We start from the raw sequence: 16,297 nt of genomic DNA on the forward strand, positions 1-16,297 counted from the left end.
GTATAAGCAGAGGCTGGTCCATACAGTGGTAGTATTATTATTATTACTGGTTTTATTATATTTATTTATTCGAAGGAGCAAACATTCCCATTATTTATGGAATACAATCCCATTCATGTGACTAGGCAGTGGGCTGGCTACGCAGTTATCCAAGACTTTGCTGACGATTGGCTTGCTTGATATTCACCTTAAGAGTCTGAGTTGTTAATGGATCGGTTGCATAACGTCGGTCCTTCATGGCACCTTATAAAAATAAGTCTTCGAAGCGGACCATTGAAATCGCCGCGATGACCGATAAATCTATTATCGACCTTATCCCACAAAATATTTATTGCGGCATGGGCTGTGTGGCATGGTGCGCCGTCCTGGTGAAACCAAAGATCATCCACATCCACGTCTTCAATTTCTGACTACAAAAACTCATTTATCATTTCTCTGCACCGCTTCTCTCTCTCTTTCTTTGTCATGGTGACCCGAAGGTCGGTCCTCTCTGCCCTCCCAGCCAGGTTCTTCTGCCCTGCATCGTCACCTCATCAAGGTCTCTTATGTCCCTTTGCATCGTATTTGGCCAGGTCGATTGTGGTCTTGGTTGCAATTTCCTTATCTTCTCGTACCTTGATGTTTTTCACTTTATCCACGCGCGTTATTCCTGTGCCCCAACGAAGCATTTTAATTTCTTCTAGAAATTCTAATTAAAAACCGCGGAATTGCGATGGAGAGTTCGAGACATTTTTCTAATTTTTGTTTACAGAATTTTTTGAGAACTGCATTCATATGGTTTTTGTTGCACAATGAGGTGTTTTTGTATAAACAATTCAAAAAATGTATAATAATAAACACAAAACAGTCCAAACTGGCCAAAATGTTGATGCACTTTCGTATGTTGCGGTCACCTATATATGTATGTGGATGGTTGATTATATTGAAGGAAATGAATAACTAAATATTTTTTTAAATAATAGGAAGTCACTATTTTTTTAACCAAACCTCGGAAAAACCTTATGGCCTTTTCTTCTCAACTAGAACCAGCTACTTACCGCATAAGAAAACTCGTTGGTAAGCCAAAGTGGGTCACTGCTGTAAAACAAGACAAGACAGCGAGTACCGCTCCAACTACACATAACGTCCACAGCAGTGTCCGACATTTTCCTTTTCTTTTAAGGGGACAGATACCTCTAAAATTTCGAAAATCTTTTTTTTCATAAAATGTTAATATAGTCCTTTGAGAATATGTCAAAAAAAAAAATTTTTGAACGTAAATTTAAGTATTTCTATATCAATTTACAAGTTTTCGAAAATTTTGCGAAAAAATAATTTTTTCGAAGCAAAAATAGTAGGAAAATTCGCCACAAAATTCATTTTTTTCAAACCTTTTATTCCGCGAATTTTTTTCCATTTTCGTTTAATTCATATAGAAATTATGACATTAATAAACAAACAAAAATTAGGTTTTTCGTATTCAGGTCACTGACGCCGATGCTGCAATGCCCGCCGATTGAGAAATAAAAATAAATAAAAATAAAATAAAATAAATTATATTATTTTAATGTACAAATAAATTGTATGCCAATTTGAAAAAATATATATTGACTTCTTCATTTTAAATAATTTTAATGAAAATCAGGGAAAATATGGTTATTCACAGGAATATATCCCCTTAAGAAAATCCAGCTTTCGGCCGCCGTAGCTAAATAGCTTGGTTCGTGACTACCATTCATCAATGAATCTAAGAGATTTGCGGAAGAGTGACCTCAAACTAATTTATCCGTTTTTACCACCCACCTTTTATCTTTCCTATCTCTATTCATTCTACTGATATCTATCCGAGTGTAGTACAATGGTCTACTGACTGAGTGCGTGGACTTGTCCAGCCCCCCACAAATCTACGTAATCTAATCTAAACCATTCGGGAGTGCGTAGGTTCGAATCTCCGTGCATGCACATAAAATAATAGAAAAGGTCGCAAACCTTCTGATGTATGTTTGCCATGAAAAGGTCCTCATAAAAACTATTTGCCGTCCGGAATCGCCTTAAAGCTGAAGGTCCCTCCAAACACTTAGCAGAAGTGTATGACCTTTTTTTTAAATATGAAACAAAATTTAATTCAAATAACTTTTACGGCAGGCTTTAGAACTGCCCAATCAACACAATTTTTAATATATTTTTGCCAATTTCGGCACTTATCTATGCAGTGGAATATAGGATTTCATGTTTCTGTTCTGGCTGTGTCTCTGGATGATTGGAGTAACATTTGTGCTTAGTAGCGGCCCACAAAAATAGTGCAATAGAATCAAATTACAGATTCTAGACAACCGGTTGATAACACTTTCAATTCTCGAAGATTTGCGATATTTTTTTTTTCAATACTTCCCAACTTTTTCAAGCGAAATGTCGCCTAATAACATAAATTAAATTTCTGACACATTCCAGTTATTTTAGCTATCAAATACCAATGTACGTTTCAAAAAGTTTAGAACATCCTGATTTCAGTAGTACCGAGTTTTTCCAGCTCATTAAAAAACTGTTTACCTAAAATGGTAAATTTACGTCTGGTTAAGGCAGGACAATGACAAAGAAGGTGCGAGATCGTCTCTTCTTTTTCCTCATCTAGACAGCTTCTGCAGAAGTTAACAACTGTAGAATTGTTATAATTTCTAATCAGCAATGTGGACACATTTCCTATAATGGAAACTGATGTTGCTTTTCAAAATTTATTAAAAACAAATTTTTTTTATTGAAAAAATTGTTGTACGAGTAATAGCGTTATATTAGGGCAGAAAATCTTAATTGGCTTTTGTTGGAGCCCTCATAGTGTAATCCACATGGCACACTCGGCATGGTTAAGCTGGCAGGGCAATATCAGCGATAAAATAAAGCAGAGTTTTTGTACATACATACTGACAAAAGCCTTTTTTCATCACTAAATGATAATTCCAAAAGTTCAAAAACGGGGACAGCTCCAGTTACAAGACTATGCCGCCAAGGAACGGCAGATGGGTTAACGAGAAGCTTTTTCATGGCAGAAATGTAGTACCTACTCAAAGGTTTTTCATTTCCTTATCATTTGGTATGTCGTATTCACAGTGCATATCGCAGCTGAGACAAACCGAATGTTATTAAGAAATTTGTTAACAATTTGTTCAATAAATTATTTCAAAAACAATTTTGTTTTATGATAACAAATTCCAACTGGTTTTTACGTTGTGAGCATCTGTGCGTGGTATTAATATAGAAATCAGTAAATAATTTCCTATAAGGTTAAATAAAAAATAGTTACATGCATTCACACATTCACACATATACACATATTCTACCTATGGCATTGTGTTAATTTGATTGTTGCTTCTGTTGTTTACTTTATGGTAGTTTATTTCAATAACAAACAGTTGGAGTTTAAGGTGTAATGCTTTTAAAAACTTTTATTTCCTAAAATATGCCCTAAAAATATGCTTCAGTAAATAGTTCTGATGCAGGGCTTAAATGCTTGAATAATTTAATGGACTATTGAGTGATAATGGAGCATATCACTACAAACGAGAATTGTTTTATTTACAGCACTGCCAAGAAAGTATTTTATGCATGTGAAATGCACATGCTTCACTTATTATGAGTGCTTTAAAATAACTTTTCTTAAAAAATAAATAAATAATAAAAATACAGATACCTCTGGCAGATTCTTACTGGTGCAGCAGAGTGAAAAGTGAGGATTGAAAAGATTATTAGCTTTTAGACAATACAAAACATTAAAAAAAGCTGAGCGTGTGTGTTTTTCAAAATATATAAAAAAAAATTTTTACAAATATTTTCAGGCAAAAAAATTGAAATTTTTTTCCAGAAAAATTTTTTTTTATCAAAATATATAATATAAAAAAATAAATTTTCACAAATATTGTCAGGCAAACATATTTTAGTTTTTTCCACTTTTAGAAAAACTTAAAAAAATGTACTTAAGAGTTTTCTAACACAACATTTTTCTTAATTTCTAAAAATTTTCCAAAAATAAAAATTTTGTTAACTATTTCCTAAAAAAAATTTTGATTGGGAAAAAATTTAATTAAAAAAAAATTTTTGTTAGAAAAAACTTAAAGAACACTTTAATTTTTGCAAAAATTTCTAACAAAAAAAAAATATATTTTGATTAAATTTTTCCAAAAATTAAAAAAACATTTTTTTGTTAGGAAATATATTACTTAAAAAAAATTTATTTTTGGAAAATTTTTTTTTAATTTTTACTTTTTTTTAGTTAAATTTTTTCCAAAACAAATTTTTTTGTGAGGAAATAAAATAATAAAAACAATTTTTTTAAATATAGTTTAAACTTAAAACTTTAAACTTAAAAAAAATTTTTTTTTTAGGAAATACTTAAAAAAATTTTTCTTTTTGGAAAATTTTTTTTAATTGTTTTTGATTAAATTTCTTCCAAAAAAAAATTTTTTTGTTAGGAAATACTTAAAAAAAATTTAATTTTTGGCAAAATTAATTAAAAAAATGTTTCTTTTAATTTTTTTTAATTAAGATTTTTCCAAAAAAAAATTTTTTTTTTAGGGAATACTTCAATAAATTTTTATTTTGTTAGAAAAAATTAAAAAAAAAATTGATTTTTGGAATATTGTTTAGGCAAACTTAAAACAAAAATAATTTGTAGTCGCCCAAAGGCCTGTCTTACTTTCTGAAGTCTGCGATTAACATCAGCTCCAGATCCGCTATTAGTGGTAATAATGCTACCCAGGTAGTTGAGGAGTTGAGATCTTCGTTCGGCTTGAATTCAGAAGGTAAAATCTTGTATTCCATCACTTTTGAGTGGCAGAGTTCGGTATTAGAATTGTGGGTACTCATTTCGCAAGTGTTCGTAGGTTTTTGATTTAATCGTTGTTCAGATGGCAACGAAGTAGTATTAGCGAAGGCTATATTGATTTTTTCTTATGTCACCAACTCAATCTTATTTTCTTATAAATATAGTCTATACATCAGTTTTTTAATCAGCTTTTTTGACACCTTCAAAATCGCTGAGAGCTGGTTAAAGGTCTGATGTTGGCCACACCTTCTGAATTATCTTATTATAAAAATTTGCTTTTAAAATTCTTCCGTGACCTTCCGGATCAATTGATTGACATTATTCTTATAGAGAACTTTCTTAGGTAAATTTTTAGCTACACATCATCAGCAGCTACTGCCGCTACCAGTTCTAAATAGTGTGAATGCCTACCTGTCGTTGCTTAGAAACAACGCCTTCTTACTGCTTGGACCGCCATCTGTGCTTCGCATAGCCACATTTCTTCTCGAAATCATTATTTTTATTTTTACTTCTTCTGCTCAGATAAGACATGGGGTACTATAGCTTAACTCAATAAATGAAGACATGCATTTATCATCGCTAGCAGTGCAAATCACACCAATTTAGAAATTTCTTAAGTGCGCCCGTTCATTCGTGTGCCCTTTAACTGGAAGCATCAGACGGCGATGCAGAATCTGTTGTTCTGTTGCAAAATTCAAAAAATACGAGAAATGCTCTGCAGAATTTATTGACAAGTGCATGCGATCATTGACGAGAGCCCTTAAAAATCAATGAGAGCTTTTGCGGGGGAGCTTAATGCTTCTGAGGGTCTTCTCCGTCAAATTGCTCAAGGAGTTCTCGTAGACAGCGAGTTATTCGATTAAAACGCCTTCTAAGCAAAATTAAACACCCTGAAGCGCCTGAGATGTTGTACAAAATGTAGACCAAGACCAAAATATAACCCGCCGAAATGAGCAGAGTGATAGATGGCTATTCAAGCTTCCGGAATACTGTAGTGTTTTCCAAGCGGAGGTAGCCGCACTTAAGGAAGCAGTAGATTGGTTGCTGACTTCGGTAATTACCGTTAAGGAAGTAAATATTCACTCCGACAGCCAAGCGGCAATTAAGGCCTGGAGCCGATGTTTGTGCGCTGTCTAGCTTCTCTTTCGATTGCATCCGACTACTTCGATATCAAGATAATTTTTGTTTCCATTTGTTGGCTAATGAACTGGCTAGACAGGTAACTTTGGAGACGTTTTCATCGCAAAATGAGAGGATAGGGATCCCCTTAAGAACCTGTGGTATGCTCTTGGAAAGATGGGCCTCAAGTCAACTCAGCGCGCGCTGGGCTAGTGCATAAACGTGCTAGGTCGGGAGATCATTCTGGCCACGGGTAGATCGGGGACGCTCGAGGGAACTCCTAAGGCTTACAAAGCCGCAGCTCTCGAGTTTGGTGTACATGCGGTGAGACTTGCGATTACCTCAAGTCCGTTCTGCAGAAGCTATCTTGAGGACGAGGTGGAGTCATCTCATCACCTTTTCCTCAGCTATCCCACTCTCGTCTGAAAAATATTTAAACATCTGGGCTCCCACTTTTTCGCTACATCTGCGGATATAGCGAGTCTAAATATCATACATCTAGGTCATCAGTAGCTTAATGCGGCTAATTACAAACGTAAATCAGCCACCGTCGGCGTCGACATTAGTCCTTAGTCATCATCCCCTAATCACAAGACTCCTTTTTCCTTCCCTTCTCCTTTCCCCTGTATGGCATCACAACCGACGAATTTTGAATATTTGTCCAAGTGGGCTCAAAACAAGGGCTTCCATTTAACCTAACCTAACCTAAGATTGCTATGTTCCAGTCCTACAAAGAAATTAAAAAGTTACTTTCCACTAATCTGTCAACAGTCCCCGACCTTAGTTCAAAAAAGACTTTACGGTACGTTTCCCACCGAGAGCCGAATGGGACAAAGAGAAGGTGATTGGAAGAAACGATATTGAAATCTACACTGACGGTTCTAAGATGTGGTGCCGGAGCTGGTTTCCATTCGGAGCTACTCAACATATCAATTCGTCTTCCTGACTATGCCAGTGTCTTCCAGGCAGAATTATTAGCGATCAGTGAAACATGCAAATCACTAAAACTCTACAAGGAAGTTGGTGCAAGAGTAGTCATCTTTTAAGACAGTCAAGCAGTTATCAAGGCTTTAGACTCCAACTCCATTTCATCCAAACTGGTCTTACAGTGTAGAGAGGAACTAGAATTGCTTAGTCATCGGCTTGAAATTACTCTGATATGGGTTCCCGGTCATAGGAACATATGAGGTAATGAGATAGCGGATGACTTAGTAAGAAAAGGTTGGACAATAGATATAGCAGAGGCGGTAGCAGTATCCATCCCACTCAACTAAATAAAGTATCCATTGCTGCACACCATTATGCCTTAGCCGAAAGAAGGTGGAAGCAATTAACTACATGTATTACAATAAAAAAAACATGACCGTCGTACAAAATCCAAAGGATGAATTACTTGTTAGGATGCTCTCGGCCAAACATTTCACGCATCACTGCAACCCTTACAGGTCATTGGAAGGTAGGGAATCATGCAGCCAGTCTCAACCTCGCTTTGAACCCCATCTGCAGAAGCTGTCAAGCGGAGGGAGCGAAGGAAAGTCTTTTCGTTTTCCACTACTTATGTGAATGTCCAGGGCTAGCTACGGCACGACTCCGCGCCTTTGGTAATCCTTTTCTGCAGCAAATTAATGAGATCCCAGACAGCGAAGATATAGAATTTGCTGCTATACTTGGATCTCAGTAAATGGATCTGACTTAGAACAAAAAAACAACATCATCGCACGAGGATAGTGGTAGTAAAACGGTGCTGGTCGCTAATTAGGATTATTTCTGTGGATATACTTAGCCACTTCAAGATCAACAACCCCAACAACAACTAATCTGTATCAGAAATATCGCGATTCCACTTATTTTGAGTAAAATGATTGCCAACGAGATTTACTAAATTTCCAAAAAATCGTATCACTAAAATATGGAAAAGAATGAAAGGACAGTGCTAAAGATGTTTCAGATAAATTTTTGTGATGTGAATTTTTGTGATGCGCTATTTTGTGATATCATCACCAGCAGGCAAGCGTAGAAGCAGTGCTCCCGTAGGTCAGATAAAAAATGTAATAGAATTGCAAACTATTTGCGCTAGTCGCATAACAGATGATGTGACCAATGTGTGTGTGTGTGTGTGTGTATGTATGCGTGCGTGTGGGTGCAATTATTGTAGCTGTGTGGATTATGCGAGTATGTCAATCGTACCACTGAGCTTTACTATTACAAATTATGATAATTAATTCATGTAATTGCGATATGTTGGAATTTGTGCATGCATAGAGCGACATTTGTTTAGCATTTCCTTATGCGAGCGAGCAAGTGTGTGCGTGTGTCTGTGCATTTGCGTGTTAGTTATGCGTGCTTACTTAACATAATTAATTTGATGAAGTTTTCAAAAATATTGTAGCAAAAAAAAAATACGTGCATAAAACCAATTTAAAAACCACAAAACGTGATGCACACATACAAATACAAATTTAATTTCATGCATATGTGTGTGTGCATGTGAATCCATGAGTACTAAATAATATTTGCGCTTACTTTCTCTTGCAATCTGCATTTATTTTTAGGTTATCCGCCCACCTGGCTGGCAATGTTGTAACGGTCATGTGTTGTGCAACAACTGCCGCAGCCGTTCGGTCAAATGTCCGGTGTGTCGTGTGCCGTTGGGACCCAGAGGACGTTGCTTGCTCGCGGATAAATTATTCACCGTGTTGGCTGAGAGTTTTCCCTGTGATGGCGGTGAGTAAACCACAAAAGCAAAATACAACCTAACCCGAAACACTTGGTTTTAGTAATTTTGGTATTTTTTTTTTTGTATTTTACGAAAAAAACAAAAAAATGCAAATGAAAATAAAAAATATCAGTTTTTACGTATCTATACGAGGTGTGTTCAAAAAGTATTGCGAATTTTGAATTTTCGCAGGTTACGTATATTCGAATTTTGATTTTGAATGTTGAATGTTCAGTTAATTGTTGGCAGCCTAAATACACCGCTGGCAGCGGCCCTTCCACTGCAGGAAACATTTTTTTAACTCATCCGCCGGAATCGCGTTCAATTCAGCTGTCACAGATTTTTGGATCGCCTCGATGGAGGCGAAACGCCTCCCCTTCAGCTTGCTTTTCAGGCGCGGGAACAAGAAGAAGTCCGGAGGGGACAAGTCTGGGCTGTAGGAAGGGAGGGAAGCACCGGAACCCCCATCTTGGCAAATGCAGAGGTGCAGAGGAAGGCGGTGTACGCCGGCGCATTGTCGTGATGAGGGTCCAATTGAACGACCTTCCCTAAACGACTTGTGCCACCGTTTTACCTGGGCACTGGACAGAGATTGGTCCCCGTAAGCCTCCTTGAGTAGCCCAATGGTTTCGGTACTCATTTTGCTTAGCTTTAAGCAAAATTTGATCGAGTAACGTTGCTCCAACGATCGCTGCATTTTCACCACTACAAAATCCTAACACATTTTTAAAAAAGCTTTCACACGTGGAGCGATGTTGACTACACCGCTGTTGCCAGCGAACTGGGACCGGTTTCTAGTGGAAGGGGAAGGTCCAACGATAATTTTCCCCCACCAGCCGATTCGGTTGATCTCTTGGCAGACGCTCCGCGCGGGAAGGCTCATTACTTTTCAATCAAACCCTGTACTTTGGACCAAAGCAACGTTTATCGGTGGCACAAAATATTCTCAGAAGGCCGAGAAGACGTGAACGACGAAAAGCGTCGCCGAAAGCCCGATGCCCGAGCACTTCAACAAGAGGCGAAAAAATTGATGAAGTGAAGTGAAATGGCATTGGCCAATCGTCGAATCACCGTTAGAGAAGTTGCTGAGGACCTAGACATATCGATTGACTCGTGCCATTCGATTTCTTTCAATGATTTGGGCATGAGACGGCTCGCCGCAAAATTCGTACCAAAACTGCTCAATTTCGACCGAAAGCAGCATCGCATGAACATTGCCAATGAGATGTGGGACTCTGTCCGCGACGACCCAAATTTGCTCCAGAGAGTCATAACTGGTGATGAATCGTAGGTTTATGACGTGGAAATCAAAGCTCAATCACCTTAATGGAGGCTGCCGCACGAACCAGGACCAAAAAAAGCGCGCCAAGTTCGGTCGATTGTTACAGTTTAGAAAAAACGTTGGCACAAGTGCATAATATCTCATGGGGATTACTTTGAAGAGGACAAAATAAATATAAATGAATAAATAAATAATTTTTGAAAAAAACACAAAATTCGCGATACTTTTTGAACACACCTCGTATACATACTCGTACATATGTATCTATGTATATTCTTTAACTCACTATGTTTGAAGCGATGTTTCATAGCAGAACTTAAGTGGATTGAAAGTGATTAAGCCAAAGTTGCATTGCAAGCGCAAAATAAAAGTTTGCAGATTAAAATAAAATTTTGTCATTTAACTAGTCGCAGCATCGCTGCCTTGTCATGGCAACATATTTCCTTCAATATGAAAAAAAAAATGAAAAAAAATATATTAAAAAAAATTAAATTAAATAAAAATGTCACAGTAAACTCGTATTGAAAAATCTCAAAAGAAAATATACTTCAACTTGCCGCCACTAATGACCTCTCCAGCGCCCAATTACAGTGATCCAGCTCGACACCCTTGTATGTATGTAGGTATGCAGTTAACTTTTGCAACAATCATTAGAATGTGCTTATTAATTTCCGTTTAGTTGGCGTTGCCACTGACAACGCGCTTACACTTTTGTCATTCGCGTCTACGGCTTCGTTTACACCGTTGCGGCGCGTCGCTGGCGTTGTCACCATTACGTCCGCTCAAGTCACGTTCCCCACTCTTCGTTATCCATTACTTTCTTTCACGCTATCGAGGGTCACAAGTTTCATTTCCTCTTCTTTTTTATGAAGTTCCTTTTTTTATGATTTTTTATCTTTTTGTTCGCGCTTCAACTTGTTGGCGCTACTTCAAGTTTTCTAGTAGGACGTTACAATTTGCGTTAAGATTAAGTTGATGTTTACAACCATTAATGATGTCAAATAGACCTCGGGGCGTCTCCTAGCGTCAGCTGCGGAAAAGAAAAAGGAAAAAATAAAAAAAGTATAAATACAAAAAAAAAAAAATGTCTTAAATTTAAGCATCGTCACATAATTGGGCAGTATTTTGCGAGTTGACATTGAGAGATTTGCCTTTATATAAAAACTTTGATAAAAGTTTTATAAGAAACAACCCCAAGCGTCGACCTTCTTTTGCGGTTTTTTCAAACAAAAATTAAAAAAACTATTTGGCATGACTAACATTTGGCTTTGCAGCATACAGATTTTGTGGCTTCCCTTGTTTTTAAATAATTTCACCAACAAAAATTTTTAATGAAATTTTAGTCCTTTGAAACTTTAAAGTGTTTTAAAAATTAAGTTGACGAGAAAATCATGTTTTGAAGGTTTAGTCCTTTAAAACTTGAAAATCCGTTAAAAAAATTTTGTTTACGAGAAAACCATTCTTTATTTAATTTAGTCCCTTGAATCTTTAAATTGGTTTAAAAAATTTAATTGAAGAGGAAACCATGTTTTCAAACTTTAAAGGCCTTTAAAGAAAGAAATTAGGCCTTTGAGACTTTTAAAAATTAAAATTCTTGAGAAAACCATTTTTTATTTAGTTCTTTGGAACTTCAAAGTTCTTTAAAAGATTTAACTGACAAAACAAAACATTTTTTGAAAATTTAGTCCTTTGAAACCTTGAAGTCGTTTAAAGATCTGAATTGACAGGAAAACCATGTTTTGGAAATTTCCTCCTTTTGAACTTTAAGGTTTTTTAAAAAAAGTAAATTGATAAGGACGCCATTTTTGAAAATTGGTGTTATTTGTTTGTTATGTTAAATTTGAGTTAATCGAAAATGGGCAGAAGTGACGAAAAATATTTATCGTTTCTGCGCAAAAAAAAAAATTCAAAAATCGGTCAAAGCTGTTAAGTTAAGTTAATTTAAGTAAAGTAAAGTAAAGTAAAGTAAAGTAAAGTAAAGTAAAGTAAAGTAAAGTAAAGTAAAGTAAAGTAAAGTAAAGTAAAGTAAAGTAAAGTAAAGTAAAGTAAAGTAAAGTAAAGTAAAGTAAAGTAAAGTAAAGTAAAGTAAAGTAAAGTAAAGTAAAGTAAAGTAAAGTAAAGTAAAGTAAAGTAAAGTAAAGTAAAGTAAAGTAAAGTAAAGTAAAGTAAAGTAAAGTAAAGTAAAGTAAAGTAAAGTAAAGTAAAGTAAAGTAAAGTAAAGTAAAGTAAAGTAAAGTAAAGTAAAGTAAAGTAAAGTAAAGTAAAGTAAAGTAAAGTAAAGTAAAGTAAAGTAAAGTAAAGTAAAGTAAAGTAAAGTAAAGTAAAGTAAAGTAAAGTAAAGTAAAGTAAAGTAAAGTAAAGTAAAGTAAAGTAAAGTAAAGTAAAGTAAAGTAAAGTAAAGTAAAGTAAAGTAAAGTAAAGTAAAGTAAAGTAAAGTAAAGTAAAGTAAAGTAAAGTAAAGTAAAGTAAAGTAAAGTAAAGTAAAGTAAAGTAAAGTAAAGTAAAGTAAAGTAAAGTAAAGTAAAGTAAAGTAAAGTAAAGTAAAGTAAAGTAAAGTAAAGTAAAGTAAAGTAAAGTAAAGTAAAGTAAAGTAAAGTAAAGTAAAGTAAAGTAAAGTAAAGTAAAGTAAAGTAAAGTAAAGTAAAGTAAAGTAAAGTAAAGTAAAGTAAAGTAAAGTAAAGTAAAGTAAAGTAAAGTAAAGTAAAGTAAAGTAAAGTAAAGTAAAGTAAAGTAAAGTAAAGTAAAGTAAAGTAAAGTAAAGTAAAGTAAAGTAAAGTAAAGTAAAGTAAAGTAAAGTAAAGTAAAGTAAAGTAAAGTAAAGTAAAGTAAAGTAAAGTAAAGTAAAGTAAAGTAAAGTAAAGTAAAGTAAAGTAAAGTAAAGTAAAGTAAAGTAAAGTAAAGTAAAGTAAAGTAAAGTAAAGTAAAGTAAAGTAAAGTAAAGTAAAGTAAAGTAAAGTAAAGTAAAGTAAAGTAAAGTAAAGTAAAGTAAAGTAAAGTAAAGTAAAGTAAAGTAAAGTAAAGTAAAGTAAAGTAAAGTTAAGTTAAGTAAAGTTAAGTTAAGTTAAGTTAAGTTAAGTTAAGTTAAGTTAAGTTAAGTTAAGTTAAGTTAAGTTAAGTTAAGTTAAGTTAAGTTAAGTTAAGAGTCAAGGCAGCAGTATTTTCAGTTTCTTGATATTTTCGATGATGACATTGCTTCTATGAATATCCATCGTAACGTGAATGTAGACATTGACTTGGTATTAAAAGAATTTTTTTCCATACCCCGAAGAGTCGCAATGTTATTAGATTTGGAATGAAACCATGTTAAAATGTTTTTAATAAGATTGAAATTAAAATATAACGACCTAAACCACTTCTTGAAGGTATGCGAGCATCAGAAAGATTTGGCGAAGTTACTTTTCATTGCAAAATATTTTTAGCGTATATTACTATAATATATTCATTGTATAAAACAGACCAGAAAAAATAATATATTTTATTTCTTTGTACATGTAATCCTTGCACAAGATCCTTAAACACTCAACAAAAAGGCATTTTTTCTTTACTAACTCTTTTAACGTATATAAAAAGAGGTTAATCGCATTTATCAAATTTTATTTGTGAATGAAATTTCAATCCCCCGTGGGCTGAGTCCTACGCACGGCCCTGCCGCTACCAGTCCTAAATAATGGGAATGCCCAATGCCCATCTGTCGTTGCTTAGGAACAACTCCTTCTTACTGCTTGGAGCGCCAACTGTGTTTCACATTTTTTTGCCAGAAGGCTCGCACAAATGATTGAGGACTTCAGCAAATTTGGTGTGTCTGCGCTATTACCGCGATTGTTCGCTGCCTCTTGCTGGCGCAACTGATGCAATATGTAACTGTTTCTTTTTCTTCATTTTTTTGCTTGCTTTAGCAGCCACAATGCAAATAATGCGCTGACGTTTTGTGCGAGAGTAAGGATTGGAAGGATAAGGTTGTTCGGGTTCAGGAATTAATTTTTTTTTTTATTTATTTTTTTTTTTTTTTTTATAGAAACTAGGAAAGTAAGTTTGGAAAAGTGCGAGGACTGTGCTGTACGTGGGATTCGAATCCACAACCTGTGGGAAGGCAGGTTAGTGCACTTACGCTAGACTACCGCACCCGCTATTAGAAATAACTTTTCCTCCATATTTTAGCCTTGCTTGCACGGAGATTCGAATCAACGCACTTCCGAAACGTTAAGTTAGGTTAGCTTAGGTTAGGTTAAATGGCTGCTCTAGCTTGGGACCCTCTTGGACAAATAGGTATTCAAAATTCGTCCATTGTGGTTTCATGAAGGATACTTCCGAAGGGTAGTCATGCACCAGCCCATTCGGATACGGCGGCCGCAACTAATTTTTTCATAGCTTTCCTTTAATTTGTCAATAAACGAACACTAATTCATATATAAATTTAATTAATTAGGAAGCTTCTTTAATTTGTTTTAATTCACTTACTTCCTTTTTTGAAGAAATATATTCCTTGCATTTTCCTTAAAATTTCTTGCTCAAATTCGTTTAATTTTCCGCCTTTTAAATGACAAATACAGCTTCCTGCGTACCAGCTATTCTATGCTTATTTATTTGTATTGTGCTCGGTGCGCGCACTTTGCCATGCCACGCATTCGTACTTGCAGTAGCTTTCGCGCCTCCCTTCGCACCGCCACACCGCACCAGTTTATTAAGCTTTGTTTTATTTTTCTTTTCTTTCCTGGGATAATTATGTTACATAAATTACTAAAGTTTTTCCATATCGTTGCTGTTATTGTAAAAGTAATCGCTGCATCCGACACTTTCCCCGCACCGCCAATTTTACGTTGATGTTTATGTTAATGCTGATGCTGATGCTGATGCTGTCGGTGTTGTTGTTGCTGTTGCTTTTTCTGTTGCTGTTGTTGTACTGCTGTTGTTGCTGTTGCTTTTGCTGTTGTTGATGTGCCGGCTGTTTTGTTGTTAGCATAATTTCTGATTGTAGTTGTTCTGTAAGTAGTTGTAGTGGTTATTATTATTACGGTTGTTGTTGTGCTTCTGACTGTTTGTTTTTGTTGTTGTCCTTCTGTATGAATGTATTGTCGTAAACTTTCCACGCATTTGTGATTTTCAATCTGTGCGCCTTCATAATCTTGAACGCTACTCCTCCAGTCATCGCAGCCGACCAAATCTCAGCTCTCCTCCAAATCACCTCTTCTCAAGTTTAGATTAAGTGAAGTTGTTCGGTTTTTATAACAACTTCCGTTGTTGATGTTGGTGTGATGTATTCTACTTCTCTTCTGCTCTCATTCTTTCTCCTCGCCTCACCTCGTCTCTTCTCTACTCACCTCTCCTGGCCGTTCCACTTCTCTCCCTACGTTTCATGCTTGTTCTACCTCCTGTGTAGTGGTGTTTTATGGGGGGCCATCATCTATGGCGCTCTTGTATTAGTTAACATCTCTTTTTATATTCCTTTTATCCTTTTTTGTTTGTTGTAATTCTTCTTTAGCTACGCATACATGCACACTCAAACTCACACAAACTAGCTGCACTTGCTCTTGGCCCTAGTGGAATCCATCTAACGGAAAGTGGCAAGTAGTCAGCCAGTAAGCGAAAACTTTTTTATGATGTACACTAACGAGGCCAAGGGACACTTTCAACTATAATAAAGTTAAAATTGTGTAAACATTGACTGTGAAAGCATATTGTTGTAATCTTTGAAAGTATCCATTACAACAACAATAAAACAAGCAATAACAAAGGCGTGTAGAACATAATAACCAGCACTTGAGTAAGAGAAGAATAGAGTGAAACGTATAAAAGTTTTGCCTCGGTATTAGTAAAGAGTTATTTACTGTGCTTACGAACTTACACATCAGCATACCGGACTACGCACTAATACAGTTGCCATATACTACATATGTACATAATATATGTATATGTATGTATGCTTAAGTACTTACTTAAGTAGTTACAATAAATGCTTTGCTTTAAAGTTAGTTTGTTCATCTTCCAAATGAGGTTTAAAGAACAGCAGATTAATTTGAGAGGGTTAAAGTGTATGTAATTTTTGTTGTAAGCTAAAAGAAGTTTCAGCAATGAAAAATAAATTTGTTTTTGTATAAAAAATCAGCTCAAAACGGATATTGAGTATTTGATATTAAACAAAATAAATTAAAAAAATTAGAATATTGCAAGAAGAAATCTCCTGAGCCCTCTGAAAACCCACATTCTTTCAAAGTTTTCCATTAGAACGAAAAAATGCTCCATTATAGCTAAGGAATTTTGAGCATGAAACCCTTCGGAATACATTAAGCCAGATGTTATATGAGACACTGAACCAAATTTTTTTTTTTTTGTAATAAAATAATCAGCGGTTAAATATTTTAACTTTTCGGCATAAGGAAGGAGAACT

At 35.1% G+C, this 16,297-nt stretch overlaps 1 protein-coding gene across 1 annotated transcript in view; it reads left to right on the plus strand.

Annotated features, from left to right (window-relative positions):
• LOC128855855 (putative mediator of RNA polymerase II transcription subunit 12) overlaps nucleotides 1–16,297 on the plus strand; it is a 104,251-nt gene that overhangs the window by 68,847 nt on the left and 19,107 nt on the right. The window contains exon 4 of the mRNA XM_054091064.1: nucleotides 8,467–8,638. Within this exon, the coding sequence (XP_053947039.1) occupies nucleotides 8,467–8,638 (172 nt within the window). The remainder of the gene's footprint in view (nucleotides 1–8,466; nucleotides 8,639–16,297) is intronic.

The sequence above is a fragment of the Anastrepha ludens genome, chromosome 2 (genome assembly GCF_028408465.1).
Source record: "Anastrepha ludens isolate Willacy chromosome 2, idAnaLude1.1, whole genome shotgun sequence".
Classification (NCBI taxonomy): domain Eukaryota; kingdom Metazoa; phylum Arthropoda; class Insecta; order Diptera; family Tephritidae; genus Anastrepha; species Anastrepha ludens.